A 17,276-nucleotide genomic window follows, 5' to 3' on the forward strand; every position below is an offset into this window, starting at 1 on the left:
TGTTCAACTTCTTCAAAGTCTCCTAATGAGATTGAAATTCATTTTGGAGCTTCTGGTTATGCTCTTGGGTAACTCTCAGCTCTTCCTTGGTTTCCCGCAACTGCTCAAGGATCTCAGCCATAGGGAATGGAAATGAGAATGATAAATCAAATGGAATGATTAGGGTGATCTAACTGTGTCCCCACAGACGACGCCAAACTGTTTAGGTCAAAATCTGATTGCTAGATAAGACCAAACTCAATTGGACTATAGCTAGATTAATAGATATGCAAATAATGATGCAGGTTCAAGGAACGACAATGATTGATTTAAAAGAAATGAACAAAGGGGAAAAGAAGAAAAAGAGAGAAGATGACGACGCAGAAAATCCCAGGAATAAGGATAAAAATTGCGGGTGGCTATGAGTCCACCAATCCACTAGGTTGGGAATTGAGTATAAGTACAATATATGCTAATAATGAATCTGTAATATCGCTAATAATTGTTAATTGCTATTGAATGTAAAGTTTAGAGATTGTATGATGCCTTTTTACAATGACTCTTGTTATATTTATAACAGAAAAGCCTTTTTGAAGTCCTCCAACGTCTCTCTTCCAGATTCCTTGAAAACCGGAGTTAGTTGCTAGATTCTGTTCCGAGTTTCATGCCTCATTCTCCATATTTCATCCGTTGTGGTTTGACTTGTCCCTTGCTAGTAGTTAGCTATAGCTTAGTGGCTCCTATTCACATGGAACACCTTTAGACTCATTGAACTTGGATTTTCTTGGAATATTCCTTGGAAGGATCTTCATCTAACTCCCTTTGACTATCTGAAACCAGGTCATTGACTTCGTGGCAACCTATAACTTGTAACCTAGCAACCTGCAGACATATGAATTTGTAGCAATAATTTAGGCACGACAGTATTAGCTAACAACTATTTACCAAATATTTTTTCTCAAATAATTAATTCAAACAATAAGTCAAACCAATTTATAAAATCAATTAATTAACCAGTACATACAAATAATTTAAAGAACTAACAAGTGTCCTCTTGTTACCAAACATGGCTTTAATATTTGTTATTACTCCCTTGCTTAATATTTGGTATTACTCCCTTGCTTAATATTATTTCCTATTACTTCCTCCATTTCTAAGTACTTGCTATATTTTGACTTTTGGCTCTATTCATACATTAACTTTGACTATTTTTTTTATACTAATGTGTAACAATCAAGTGTTAGTGTAATGTGTTTTTGACTACCTTGGGGTTAGTCATAATGTTTGTTTTCAGATATTAAGTTTTTCATATATTTGTCTAGTACATAGATGCATATATTTATGGTCAAACTTGTGAATTCGCATGTGTGCCAGCTAAATTGTTGCAAGTACGTAGAAATGTGTATGTTGATATGATATTATATATTGAGATAGGAATGTGTATGTTGATATGATATTTTGAGAATAATATCATATGAGATATTATTGTAATACTAGGAGTCTAGTATTAAGAGATAGGATGAAATATAAAGATATTGTGTTAATATATTGTGATAATATTATGATATTTAGAAATATTAGTGTCAGATATTCTAATTGTCCATCTATATTATGATATGACCGAATATTATGAATGGAAAAAATACAATGATAAACCTCAATAACTAATACAACTATCTTTTGAATTGTATGTACAATAAGTTTCCATGAGCTCATCTCTCCTTGGCTTAATTTTCCCAATAGAGTTAGTGTCTTAGACCCTTACCTTCTATTTTTTTTTGGTTCTGTACATGCTATTGGCTCAATAATAGATCAACTGTTCCCTAGCCATCAAACAATATGGGATGAACTACCTGCGGTTAGATTTGCTATTTGATTTCGTAATGATTATATTAAAATTGTTGTAAATCGGTTTGGAACGCACATTCACATTTCCATTTGTATAATAATCGTTTTGTAAAGTGGTATCGTCATTATTAAAGCTATAATTGAAAGGTTCGTTGTCTCGACTTGCCTGATTGGGACTCAAATTAGATTTCATTATTTATAAAAACTTACGTTTTTTTTTGTCTATTCTATTTCTATTTCTATTTCTATGTCGTGTTGTGTTGTGTTATGTCAATGAAATCATGAGAACTTTAGCTATTTTATCATGCGTTATTAATTTTTTGTACATCGTGTCTAGTCTTTTTATGTATGTGCCATTCTTTTTCTACAAGTGTTGCACAACTTTGGCCCACGACCTGACACACATAGTACCATGTCGTGTCCTATGCTAATGTTATGGTCATTTTTTTTTCCCATAATGTTGGGTCATGTCATGTTTTAAACCGATCCAATTCAATAGAGGAATTCTAAGAATCTAGTAGTTAGAGTCATAAATGACTCTAATAAGAGCATATGCGTTCATTCACTTTTATTGCACTTGGAAAAAAACATGTCAAAACACACGTTGGAATTTTATTATACTTTAGATGGTATCATCATGATACTAACAACCTTATTCAGTTATACCAACGAATGCAAAAATATTTTCTTGGTATTGATATAATTTGTTGTTAGTATCATATGAAATACCAACGTGTGTTATTAGAGTCTTTCATGACTTAATAATTATTATAGCCTAAGAATTCCTCAACTCAATATCAACTATAATTATAAGGTGATAGTGATTTGGCATAAGCCTGAGTAGTATAATCTCATCACAAATGTTACACAAATAACTTTAGTTTTTTAATATCATTTGATTTGAAGAAAAATTATTTCTTTCAACTTACTAGTACATGCTTACTAGTACACTAGGTTAAAATCCCGTGCAATGCACGTTTGTTAAATATTTTTGACAATATTATTATAAAATATAAAGTATATAAAAGATATTCAAAAATATTTTATTTAGGTATATATTAAATATAATTGTCAAATTGGAAAGAAAATACATAAGGTATAAATAATTAAATAGTTTACTTAAAGATTTTGCAAAAAAAATAAAAAAAAATAAAAAAAAAAAATAGAGAAAAGCGAAAAAGGCGGGAAATTTTTTCACAAGATAATGACAAGTGTCATGAAGAGATTTGCTTTTAGTATAGGTTAATATATAGATGCTAAGATTCAAACAATCAAACTTGCAAATAAATTAATAGCTAGCAAATACAATTATACGGAAGCAAGCATCACTTAGGCCTTGTTCTTTTGAGCTTTTAGGCAGAGCAGAGCAGGGGTCAGCAGAGCAGAGCAGATTTCAGTAATATTATTATTAATATTAATACTATTATTATTATTATTATTATTATTATTATTATTATTATTATTATTATTATTATTATTATTATTATTATTATTATTATTATTATTATTATTATTATTATTATTATTATTATCTCAAAAAAAAAAAGTCATACAACCTACAATAAATTAGTGGGAAGCCGAGATACAATCTGGGCTCCCACTCCTCTAGCTATAGAAAAGCCTACCCTAGTGAAGATAAAAGCTGCCGCACGAGCCCCAATGTCTTGCGCCGTCGAGAACCTCTGAACTCGCTTCAGTAACGTAACAACATCCTTTTCTAATTCCCCAAGAGAAGAAAAGGAGAAGGGAATGAAACCGTATCCATTTGCCTGACAACGAGCGTCGTACTTAGCCCGCTTCCGATGTGCCGCTTCAGCCACAACTCGCCCAAGGACAAAGTCAGCTAGCCTTGACTGCGTCAAAGGGGAAGAACCTGTGAAGTCAACACATACATCACGACCACGATCCCATGAGTAAAGTAACACATCAGCAAGTCCGAGGGCCCCGTCATTTCCTCCAGCAAATCCTACGTCAACCTCCTTTCTTGCTGAAATACCAGATCTGTAGCAAATATCCACAAAGGTATCCCGAACAACATTATGCCGATGTTTAACACCCACAATACCAGCACACGACACAACGTGGTCGCCGAAAAAATCCCCTAAAAAAACCAGAGAACAAGCAGAGCACGGCGTCGAGACAGAGAACAATGGAACACCCAGTCGGTAACACAGCACACATCGGTATGTCTTTGCGTTCATCGTCTGACCCAACCCATAAATAGGGACAGCCTGTAGCCAAGCATATCTGACCCAACCCATAACTCCTTACTGCGATTTCCACAAAGCTAACTGGCGAGGAGATATAGAGAAGGTAGACTCTGCAGAAGCGGTAATCTTTGTGAAATACATATCTGCCAATTTCTTGATGAGTTTAGGGGCAGCGACCTCACTAGGATTACTCAAAATGTCAGACTCAACCACTCCATTATAAAGGAGCAACGCATCCTTGAAGGCTCGACCAAGGCCAACAACACCAGCATGCTGTAGAAGCTTAGTCTGCAATCCAGCAGACTGCAACCGAGAGGCAAGATAGGCATAATGACGAACATCACTTGCAGAATAAACACCAAGTCCGCCAAACGCAAACGGTAAGGTGGCAAGCCGCCACTGCCAATCACCAAACCCAGGCCTGGAAGCAATAACGATACGCTCCAAGGAAGATCGAAGAGCGTCGTCGAAAGCGCGCTGAGCCACCTCAAAAGTACTAGGGGGACAAGTACGCAAAGCAAAGTAGAGTTTAGAAACTCCGGTACAAGCCCTAAGTAACAACAACTCATTATTATTATTATTATTATTATTATTATTATTATTATTATTATTATTATTATTATTATTATTATTTTTATTATTATTGTCGTTACTACTACTACTAGTACTACTATTATTATTATTAAAAAAAAAGAAAATAAAAAACTCTCGTTAGGGCGTTTAGGGCTGGGCGTAGGGTGGTTTTCCAACAGATTTTCCGGCGCCTTTTAGTCCTTTAGGGTCAAGTCAGGCAGGTTTTCCGGCGGCAGTCAGGTCAGCCTATTTTTCGACAATTTCCACGCTTCAATTGGTGCAGTTTTTAGGCGAAATTCAGGCTGTTTCGGGCTTCATTGGCGAGATTTTTTAAGTGCAGTTTTCAGGTGGCTTCTTCGTCCTTATTCCGGCAGTATCATCGGCGCAGGTTCGCGTCAATTACCTGTCGTTTTTCCGTCGACGTTTAGGCAATTTCAGGGCAAATCGAGGGCAGTTTCTGCGCCTTATTCAGGCTCGTTTCGCGTTGGTTTTCTGACGGGTTCCGCATTAAGGTGCGGTGTAAATTATCTGTCGTTCCGCGTCAATTACCTATCGTCACTTACAGTTTCTGGGCACAGGGTCGCGTCAATTACCTGTCGTTCCGCGTTTATTTTCAAACCATTAATAGGTCCGGCGAAGGCTTCCCTTTTTCGGCGGTTCAAGCTGCGATTTAGGGCCGTTTTTCAGGCAGCATTAAGGTGGTTTACGGCGTCTGTTATCAGGTCTTTTTGGCTTCATTTTAGGTCTGATTTTGGGTTGATTAGTGTGAAGCCGAGATACAATCTGAGCTCCCACTCCTCTAGCTATAGAAAAGCCTACCCTAGTGAAGATAAAAGCTGCCGCACGAGCCCCAATGTCTTGCGCCGTCGAGAACCTCTGAACCCGCTTCAGTAACGTAACAGAATCCTTTTCTAATTCCCCAAGAGAAGAAAAGGAGAAGGGAATGAAACCGTATCCATTTGCCTGACAACGAGCGTCGTACTAAGCCCGCTTCCGATGTGCCGCTTCTGCCACATCCCGTCCAAGGACAAAGTCAGCTAGACCTGACTGCGTCAAAGGGGAAGAACCTGTGAAGTCAACACATACATCACGACCACGATCCCATGAGTAAAGTAACACATCAGCAAGTCCGAGGGCCCCGTCATTTCCTCCAGCCAATCCTACGTCAACCTCCTTTCTTGCTGAAATACCAGATCTGTAGCAAATATCCACAAAGGTATCCCGAACAACATTATGCCGATGTTTAACAACCACAATACCAGCACACGACACAACGTGGTCGCCGAAAAAATCCCCTGAAAAAACCCGAGAACAAGCAGAGCACGACGTCGAGACAAAGAACAATGAAACACCCAATCGATAACACAGCACACATCGGTATGTCTTCGCGTTCATCGTCTGACCCAACCCAGAATTAGGGACAGCCCGTAGCCAAGCAGAGGTGTGAACTCCTTGCTGCGATTTCCACAAAGCTAACTGGCGAGGAGATAAAGAGAAGGTAGACTCTGCAGAAGCGGTAATCTTTGTGAAATACATATCTGCCAATTTCTTGATGAGTTTAGGGGCAGCGACCTCACTAGGATTACTCAAAATGTCAGACTCAACCACTCCATTATAAAGGAGCAACGCATCCTTGAAGGCTCGACCAAGGCCAACAACACCAGCATGCTGTAGAAGCTTAGTCTGCAATCCAGCAGACTGCAACCGAGAGGCAAGATAGGCATAATGACGAACATCACCTGCAGAATAAACACCAAGTCCGCCAAACGCAAACGGTAAGGTGGAAAGCCGCCACTGCCAATCACCAAACCCAGGCCCGGAAGCAATAACGATACGCTCCAAGGAAGATCGAAGAGCCTCGTCAAAAGCGCGCTGAGCCACCTCAAAAGTAATAGGGGGACAAGTACGCAAAGCAAAATAGAGTTTAGAAACTCCGGTACAAGCCCTAAGTAACAACAACTCATTATTATTATTATTATTATTATTATTATTATTATTATTATTATTATTATTATTATTATTATTATTATTATTATTATTATTATTATTATTATTATTATTATTATTATTATTAGTATTATTATTATTATTATTAGTATTATTATTTTTATTATTATTATTGTCGTTACTACTACTACTACTACTACTACTACGACTACTACTACTACTACTACTACTACTACTACTACTACTACTACTACTACTACTACTACTACTACTACTACTACTACTACTACTACTACTACTACTACTACTACTACTACTACTACTACTACTATTATTATTAAAAAAAAAGAAAATAAAAAACTCTCGTTAGGGCGTTTAGGGCTGGGCGTAGGGTGGGTTTCCAACAGATTTTCCGGCGCCTTTTAGTCCTTTAGGGTCAGGTCAGGCAGGTTTTCCGGCGGCAGTCAAGTCAGGCTATTTTTCGACAGTTTCCAGGCTTCAATTGGTGCAGTTTTTGAGCGAAATTCAGGCTGTTTCGAGCTTCATTGGCGAGATTTTTTAAGTGCAGTTTTCAGGTGGCTTCTTCGTCCTTATTCCAGCAATATCTTCGGCTCAGGGTCGTGTCAATTATCTGTCGTTTTTCCGTCGACGTTTAGGCAATTTCAAGGCAATTCGAGGGCAGTTTCTGCGCATCATTCAGGCTCGTTTCGCGTCGGTTTTCAGACAGGTTCCGCATTGAGGTGCGGCGTCAATTACCTGTCGTTCCGCGTCAATTACCTGTTGTCAATTACAGTTTCTGGGCACAGGGTCGCGTCAATTACCTGTCGTCCCGCGTTCATTTTCCAGCCATTAATAGGTCCGGCGAAGGCTTCCCTTTTTCGGCGGTTCAAGCTGCGATTTAGGGCCGTTTTTCAGGCAGCATTAAGGTGGTTCGCGGCGTCTGTTATCAGGACTTTTTGGCTTCATTTTAGGTCTGATTTTGGGTTGATTAGTGGGAAGCCGAGATATAATCTGGGCTCCCACTCCTCTAGCTATAGAAAAGCCTACCCTAGTGAAGATAAAAGCTGCCGCACGAGCCCCAATGTCTTGCGCCGTCGAGAACCTCTGAACCCGCTTCAATAACGTAACATAATCCTTTTCTAATTCCTCAAAAAGAGAAGAAAAGGAGAAGGGAATGAAACCGTATCCATTTTCCTGACAACGAGCGTCGTACTTAGCCCGCTTCCGATGTACCGCTTCAGCCACATCCCGTCCAGGGACAAAGTCAGCTAGCCCTGACTGCGTCAAAGGGGAAGAACCTGTGAAGTCAACACATACATCATGACGACGATCCCATTAGTAAAGTAACACATCAGCAGGTCTGAGGGCCCCGTCATTTTCTCCAGCCAATCCTACGTCAACCTCCTTTCTTACTGAAATACCAGATATGTAGCAAATATCCTCAAAGGTATCCCAAACAACATTATGCCGATGTTTAACACCCACAATACCAGCACACGACACAACGTGGTCTCCGAAAAAATCCCCTGAAAAAACCCGAGAACAAGCAGAGCACGGCGTCGAGACAGAGAACAATGGAACACCCAGTCGGTAACACAGCACACATCGGTTTGTCTTCGCGTTCATCGTCTGACCCAACCCAGAAATAGGGACAGCCCGTAGTGAAGCAGAGGTGTGAACTCCTTGCTGCGATTTCCACAAAGCTAACTGGCGAGGAGATAATGAGAAGGTAGACTCTGCAGAAGCGGTAATCTTTGTGAAATATATATCTGCCAATTTCTTCATGAGTTTAGGGGCAGCGACCTCACTAGGATTACTCAAAATGTCAGACTCAACCACTCCATTATAAAGGAGCAACGCATCCTTGAAGGCTTGACCAAGGCCAACAACACCAGCATGTTGTAGAAGCTTAGTCTGCAATCCAGCAGACTGCAACCGAGAGGCAAGATAGGCATAATGACGAACATCACCTGCAGAATAAACACCAAGTCCGCCAAACGCAAACGGTAAGGTGGCAATCCGCCACTGCCAATCACCAAACCCAGGCCCGGAAGCAATAATGATACGCTCCAAGGAAGATCGATGAGCCTCGTCGAAAGCGCGTTGAGCCACCTCAAAAGTACTAGGGGGACAAGTACGCAAAGCAAAGTAGAGTTTAGAAACTCCGGTACAAGCCCTAAGTAACAACAACTCATTATTATTATCATTATTATTATTATTATTATTATTATTATTATTATTATAATAAAAACCTACAAAGTCAATTGATTTACAAGAAACTAGTGGGGAGCCGAGATACAATCTGGGCCCCCACCCCTCTAGTTATAGCGAACCCGATCCTGTTGAAGATATGAGCAGCTGCACGAGCACCAATATCTTGAGTCCTAGCAAACACCTGAACCCGCTTCAGCAACGCAACAACATCCTTCTCTAATTCCCCCAATGAAGAAAAGGAGAAAGGAAGAAAACCATTGCCAATTGCCCTGCAACGCGCCCCATACTTGTCCCGCTTCCGCTGAGCCGCAGCCGACACAACACGACAAGGATCAAAGTCAGACAACCCAGATTGAGTCAAAGGAGAAGACCCCGTCAAGTCAACACATAAATCAAGACCTCTTTCCCAGGAATAAAGCAACACATCTGCCGGTCGAAGAGCCCCGTCATTCCCTCCAGTTAACCCAACGTTAACCTCCTTCCTTGCAGAAATCCCAGAGCGGTAACAAATATCAACAATGGTATCACGAACAACGTTGTGCTGATGTTTAATACCCACCATCCAAAAACAAGACACTGCATGATCCCTATAAATATCCCCATCAAGAACCCTAGAGCAAGCAGAACACGGAGTCGAAACGGAGAACAAGGGAACACCCAACTGGTAGCAAAGAACACAACGGTAAGTCTTACCATTCATAATCTGACCCAAACCTGATATCGAGACCGCTCGCAACCAGGTAGATGTGTAATCCCCCTGCTGGGACTTCCATAAGGCGACCTGACGCGGAGATAAGGAGAAAGTGGATTCTAAAGATGTAGTGACCTTCGCGAAATATATATCTGCCAATTTCTTCATGAGGTTAGGGGCAGCGATCTCACTAGGGTTACGCAAAAGGTCAGTCTCCACAGTCCTATTAAAAAGACTAAGAGCGCCATCGAAGGCCGGACCTGGACCATCAATACCAGAATTGTGAAGAAGCGAAGTCTGAAGACTAGAAGACTGCAAACGCGACGCAAGGAAAGCATAGTGACGAACATCACCCGCTGAATAGACACCCAATCCACCATAAGAAAAAGGTAAGGTGGCAAGTCGGCATTGTCAATCACCAAAACCTGGCCCCGAAGTAGTTACAATGCGCTCCAAAGAACCTCGAAGGGCCACATCAAAAGAAACCTAGGCCGCTTCAAAAAGACGAGGAGGACACGTACGCATAGAAAAGTAGAGTTTTGAAACCCCAGTACATGCACGAAGTAGTAACAGCTCACATTGGGGATCCTCAAGCTTAGCAACAGCATCCATGAGCTCAATGGTCTTCGAAACTCTTTGCGAAACAAGCTTACCACAGAAAGAGGCATCCGCACTGACAGGACCACCAAGAAACTTAACACCATGAATAGGACGAGCAATAACTGGAGGAAAGACACCGGCCAAACGGCTACGTGGGTCCTCCGTGGGCCAGAAAACTTCCGTTTTCTCAACGTTAACATGGAGGCTGAGACAAGGTCCCTCCACCAAAATCAACTCCATAACCTTCCCTACCACCAAGGTGTCACCAATAATAGTGCCATCATCAAAATACCAAGCCTGCAAACATAAGTCGAAAGAATCCCTGATTCAACAAACCAACGGATGGAGCACCAAAGCAAAAAGCAAAGGGCCAAGAGGATCACCCTGCTGCACACCTTGACATGACCTTAAGGTATGCTCCCCATAAAACAGTCTAGCTTGAGTAGAGTAACAGAGTTCAACCCAACGCGAGAGAGCTGGACAACGGAGACGGGCCTCACGCAGTAAAGTCGTACGATTAACCAAATTAAAGGCATTCCGGAAATCCACTAGCAACATAGAGAGGCCAACATCACCACCACGAGCCTCAACCAAACGATTAACAACATGAAGAATAGCCTCACCACCCGCCGGCACACCAACACCAAACTGAAGACCTCCTAAATAGTTTCCCAGACGCGGACCAATTAAAGCAGCCCCAACCTTTGAAACCAGACGCCTCCAAACAGTACCCACAACAATAGGTCGAATACCACCACCAGGCTTAACAAGTGGCGTGAGAGGAGCACTGGCGATGTATTCTCCCAACACATCAGGATATTTCCCAGCGAGAAAGAGATTAACCACCTGCATTATAGAGTCTACCAACTCATCCGAAATAGCAACTGCAGCACCACCCAAGCAATCCATAAGGTGTTGGGAGCCAAGCATATTTATTATTATTATTATTATTATTATTATTATAATTATTATTATTAACAAGTGCATACCATTGATTTAGGTGAATGAAAACATAAATAGATGTGTATCATCTTTAACATATGTTAATAGTAGAAAAATAAAAGACAATAGTTTAACATCTTCAAATTATTACAACCACATATCAAAATAGGAACATAATTAGATAAGAGTTTAACATCGTGGTAAATTAACCATCTACTTCCATATGATCTTCATTTTCATCATCTTCGTTGTCGCTTTGATCTTCATTGTCATCACCTTCATTGTCGCTTTCCGATCGATTAGCCCTCCAAATTCGGCGTGCTATACGATGTCGCACTTTGACCATACTATCTTTGCGCTATTGTGCAAGCATAGTTGAATTTGCTACTCCTATATTCGCATCATGTTAAATGATTGGTATGCCAAGCGTATGCATCCGAATAAAATAATATTTTAGTTTTATTATTAAATATGAAGTATTATTATTCTCTTGTGAAAAAAATATTATGTGTTATTATTATGATCAATATATATTTAGAAATTGTATAAATTATTACTAATTAATATTATTATAAATATTAATAATTTTTATTGTGAATTATTAATTATTATTATTAAATATTAATTATAAATTATTATTACTATTATAAATTATTTATTTTAAAAATATTATAATTATTATATTTATTCCAGAGCAGAGCAAAGCAGGGCAGCTCTAAAGAATAGGGCCTTATACAATACTAAAACTTTTATTTATTTTTGCTAGGCAAATGAGAAAATTTTGTCAAAGCAAGATAAGATTACACAAACATAAGGACATATAGAAACACCAATAGATAAAGGGATGAAAGAGCCTTCTCATAGGAAGATCCACTAATACGATTATTGATTCATTATACCTAAGAAGAACAAAGTAACAATTTTTTTTTTTTTGACATGAAATTGATTCAATAACTTGAAAACACTAAAATTACTTGGAAGGATGAATTTTGAATTCCAATCCAGAACCCGCAAACTTCAGTTTTATCACTTGATCCAATCGTTCAAACATGAGAGGGCTTAAGTGATTAACCCAATCACCAATTTCCCCCTTTCGGAAAAAAGTCTTATTTTGTAAATTAGATAATTTCGATGTTTTAAGTATTCCCGTCTTATTCACCTCCAATTCCTTCAAATTTTTCAAGCTACACAGCTCTAAAATCTTTTCAATAACCCCTTGTTCTTCCTCCTCTAAGGAGAATTCACACCCTAAGAACTTTGCCAATCTCTTCAGCTCTACGACCCCATCTTCCTTCAAATCTTCGTACTTTAAAAACAACACCTTATTCGGCGTATCCAAACTTTGCTTCCAGTAGCCTAAAACATGATCCCAATGTGGTCCACCGGGTTCCATACCCCTACAAGATAAATCAAAGTAAGTTTCAAAGGAAACACCATTCTTACTTTTCACTAGCTCATTCGATGAAGTGAAGTGCCACCCTGAAACTAGCACATCAAATGGATTTCGAGCTATATACACTATTTTGCACGCGCTCTCCTTCATGGACTTATTAAGAGTTACATAAGGGTCATGCGTCGCGAAAATCCTAGGGGAGGAAATTTGGTTTAAACCAAGAGCATTATGATCATCACCCGTATAAAAATTTGTCAAAAAGGGTACTAATTCATGAGGGTTATGGGTAAGCAAAGGGTGATTGGTATAGGTAAACTCGGTACGATGAATAATAGAATATACCAAAGATTTTAACCAAGTTGTGCCACATTTTGGCTTGCTAACTAAGATAATGTCTGTGTCTTGAGCTTGGAATTTTTGTTGAACTTTGATAACTGAGGGAAGCATTCTTGAGACGTGCCAACATCCTTGGTAAAATGAAAGTTCAAGACCAGGAATTTCTGTGTGTTTTGGAAGATTTGTTAGTGATAATGTTTCATTTATTTCTTCTTGGTTGGTATTTTTCTCATCATGTTTCACAATTATAGGAGGGTTCATTGTGTTTCGGTATTTTTCTAATTTTTTGTGGATTTCAGCTATTGCACTTCTTAGCTTGAAATTGTTTTTTTTATGAATTGTCTTATGTTACTATCGTATTGTTATATACTAACCCCACGTTGGCCTACACCTTTGTAACTACTCTGTAAACTATTTTCACTTATTTTATTCCAAATAATTAAAGTTCAAGTATTATGCTTTTTTCTTTGTCACCTCATGGTTCAAAATTGCAATGTCGGCCATGATGCAGACTTAGCTTAGACATGTGCGCAAAATACAAGTTGATCAATTTGATCAACTTGTTTCGTCAACCAACAGAGTAAAACAGTCTTTTCCATTATTAAACCTGGGGCATTTAGATAATAGCATTTATGTTGACTCAACAGCTTTGCCACACTCGCACGTCTACGTGTATATGCTTGAGTAACAACATTTCCAAGGTTGATCTATCACATCGTTACGTCAATTTTGGCCGTTATCTCCTCAACTACCCCATTTCATCGGTGCACGTACTCCCCTTTTAAGTATTCAATTTTTTTGTTTTTTAAATTCATGTATTGATATTACCCAAATTGTGACCTCAAATTGGGCGTATTACTTTGTTTTAACACTATGACCGCAAATTACACTATACCCAATATCATATTGCTTAAGTAATTAAAAAATTACTAACTACTGGGTGGCGTCTGGCCGGGGCACCATAGCCACGGTGGCGGCGTCCCGACCAGACGCCACCCAGTGGTTCGTAATTTTTATTTATTTTATTTTTTTTTTGGTTTTTGAACTTTGATACTAATTTGAAATATTATGTGTTAATAATTTAAAAAAAAAAAAAAAATCAATGACATAAGAACTTGACAGTGACGCTCAGCTACAGCACACTCTAACGTACGTTAAATCAATTGTACTCTTACTCAGCAGCTGACTAACTGCCATCATTCATAGCCCCCCTTATGTGGATGTTTGTTGCACTTTATTTAAAAAAAACCAATTTTGATTGACAAGTTAAATTGATCAACAAGATCAATGGGGGCGCGCTCAAAGATTTGGGTCATAATGTAGACATAGCTTCGAGGTGTTAACAATCATCCCGATTCGATCTGATTCGAAAAAAACATCTAATTAAATTTTGACTCATATAAACACAATTATATAATATGACTTAACTTTAAAATAGACCAAACCAACTCGACTCACAAATTACTTGGCCTAGCTAGGTATCCAAATTGACACCTCTAAATGCAACGATGATAATTGCAAATAGAATTCCATACCTACCTCTCCCCCTATTATTCACAATCCATTAATATCAAATTCATTGTAAGGCCCCATTCACTTCACCTTAAAAAAATAATATTTAGTGCAAAAAATTTCAGTTCAGTAAAAAATAATTTCAGTTCAGCAAAAATAATTTAGTTCAGTAAAAATAATTTCAATTCAGTAAAATTCAGTAAAACTTTAAAGAGGAAATATATATACCACAAAATCAGTAAAAATAATTTCAGTTCAGCAAAAATAATTTCAGTTCAGTAAAATTAATTTCAATTCAGTAAAAATAATTTAAGTACAGTAAAAATAATTTCAGTTTTCTAATGTTGGTTGTTCTCTAATATGGTTGAATATTAAAAGCACATTTAATGAGTTTGGTGTAAATTAGTCATTACAGTTGGCCAAAAGTTATATAGATATTTTAAGGTACTCCCTCTGTCCCTAATTTTTTGCCATATTTGACTTTTCACGGTGTCTAAGGCACGTCTTAATTCATACATAACTCCATTTTTATACGCATAAAAAAAATATTAAAACTAGTTGTTAATAAAATATACAATGAGACGAATGTAACCCGACCTCATATGACTACATTAACTCTTATTGATGAATAGAAATTTATGGTCAAAGTTTTTGAAGTTTGACCCATTTATTTGCAATGGGGCAAAAAATAGGGACAAATGGAGTATTTAATAGTCATAAATTTTATGCTATCATGGATAACGCTTAAAAAATGTGCTGAAAAGATATTCCCTAAATTTCATAAAATTCTTTCTATTTCCTTCAACTGAGTTTCATGAATTATTAATCACTTTTACTTTATTAATTTATCAAAAATTACAATTGTTTTACCCTAATTAGCACAATGTCTGACCTTTACTCATTTTTAAGCAAATTCATAGCACAAAAATGTTCTATTAACAGTACCACAAAAATTTTAAACACCATAAAATAGTTCAAAAAAATCGATTTTACCACAACCAAACATTTTGCATCCAAATATCTGTTAAGTATGGTCCACATTGTCACGTGTCATCATATTATTGGTTAAAAAGAGAAAAATTTAAAATAATTTTAAAAAATAATAAAAACCCTTAAACCAACCCAGCCACACATCATCACCCCTTCCCTGCCACACCCCACAGCCGCCACCCTACCTCCAGCGCAACCCTCCTCAGCTCAACCACGTTACTATCGTATTGTTATATACTAACCCCACGTTGGCCTACACCTTTGTAACTACTCTGTAAACTATTTTCACTTATTTTACTCCAAAAAATTAAAGTTCAAGTATTATGCTTTTTTCTTTGTCACGTCATGGTCCAAAATTGCAATGTTGGCCATGATGCAGACTTAGCTTAGAGATGTGCACAAAATACAATACAAGTTGATCAATTTGATCAACTTGTTTCGTCAATTAACAGGTAAAACAGTCTTTTCCATCATTAAATATAGGGCATTTGGGTAATAGCATTTATGTTGACTCAACAGCTTTACCACACTCGCAGTCTACGTGTATATGCTTGAGTAACGACGTTTCCAAGGTTGATCTATCGCATCATTACGTCAAGCCGTTATCTCCTCAACTACCCCATATCTCATCAATGCACCTACTCCCCTTTTAAGTATTCAATTTTTTTGTTTGTTAAATTCATGTATTGATATTACCCAAATTGTGACCTCAAATAGGGCGTATTTCTTTGTTTTAGCACTATGATCTCAAATTACACAGTACCCCAATATCATATTGTTTAAGTAATTAAAATATTACGAACTATTGGGTGGCGTCTGGCCAAGGCGCCATAGCCACGGTGGCGGCGTCCCGGCCAGGCGTCACCGCCACGGTGGCGGCGTCCCGGCCAGATGCCACCAAGCAGTTCGTTATTTTTATTTTTTATTTTTTTTTGGTTTTTGAACTTTGATACTAATTTGAAATTAAATATGTGTTAATAATTTAAAAAAAAAAATCAATGACATAAGGACTTGACGGTAACGCTCGGCTACAGCACATTCTAACGTACGTTAAATCAATTGCACTCCTACTCAGCAGCTGACTAACTGCCATCATTCATAGCCCCCCTTATGTGGATGTTTGTTGTTCACTTTATTTACAAAAGAGTCATTTTTATTGACAAGTTAAATTGATCAACAAGATCAATGGTTGCGCGCTTAGAGATGTGGGTCATAATGCAGACATAGCTTCGAGGAGTTAAAAATCATCCTGATTCGACCTGATTCGAAAAAATATCTAATTAAATTTCGACTCATATAAACATAATTATATAACATGACTTAACTTTAAAATAGACCGAAACCAACTCGACTTCACGAATTACTTGGCCTAGCTAGGTATCCAAATTGACACCTCTAAATGCAACGATGATAGTTGCAAATAGAATTCCATATCTACCTCTCTCCCTATTATTCACAATCCATTAATATCACATTCATTGTAAGGTTCCGTTCACTACACCTTAAAAAATAATATTAAGTAGAAAAAATTTCAGTTCAATAAAAAATAATTTCAGTTCAGCAAAAATAATTTTAGTTCAGTAAAAATAATTTCAGTTCAGTAAAATTCAGTAAAACTTTAAAGAGGAAATATAACATAAAATCAGTAAAAATAATTTCAGTTCAGCAAAAATAATTTCAGTTCAGTAAAATTAATTTCAATTCAGTAAAAATAATTTAAGTAAAGAAAAAATAATTTCAGTTCCCTAATGTTGGTTGTTCTCTAATATGGTTGAATATTAAAAGCACATTTAATGAGTTTGGTGTAAATTAGTCATTACTGTTGACCAAAAGTTATATAGATATTTTAAGGTACTCCCTTTGTCCTAATTTTTTGCCCCATTTGACTTTTCACAGTCTCTGAGGCACGTCTTAATTCGTATATGCGTAAAAAATATATTAAAACTAGATATTAATAAAATATACAATGAGATGAATGTAACCCGACCTCATATGACTACATTAACTCTTATTGATGAACATAAATTTATGGTCAAAGTTT

At 37.7% G+C, this 17,276-nt stretch overlaps 1 protein-coding gene across 1 annotated transcript; it reads right to left on the reverse strand.

Annotated features, from left to right (window-relative positions):
* Positions 1 to 11,729: 11,729 nt before the first annotated feature.
* On the reverse strand, positions 11,730 to 13,092 carry LOC110737812 (cytosolic sulfotransferase 5-like). The gene has a single exon (XM_021918158.1). The coding sequence runs from the start codon at positions 12,992 to 12,994 to the stop codon at positions 11,975 to 11,977; it is 1,020 nt and encodes a 339-aa protein (XP_021773850.1). The 5' UTR covers positions 12,995 to 13,092; the 3' UTR covers positions 11,730 to 11,974.
* Between the last annotated feature and the right edge of the window lie 4,184 nt (positions 13,093 to 17,276).

The sequence above is a fragment of the Chenopodium quinoa genome, unplaced genomic scaffold (assembly GCF_001683475.1).
Source record: "Chenopodium quinoa cultivar QQ74 unplaced genomic scaffold, ASM168347v1, whole genome shotgun sequence".
Lineage (NCBI taxonomy): Eukaryota > Viridiplantae > Streptophyta > Magnoliopsida > Caryophyllales > Amaranthaceae > Chenopodium > Chenopodium quinoa.

Coding starts and splice junctions, on each gene's coding strand:
- LOC110737812 (XM_021918158.1), bottom strand. CDS start 12,994: ATGAACCCTCCTATAATTGTGAAACATGATGAGAAAAATACCAACCAA.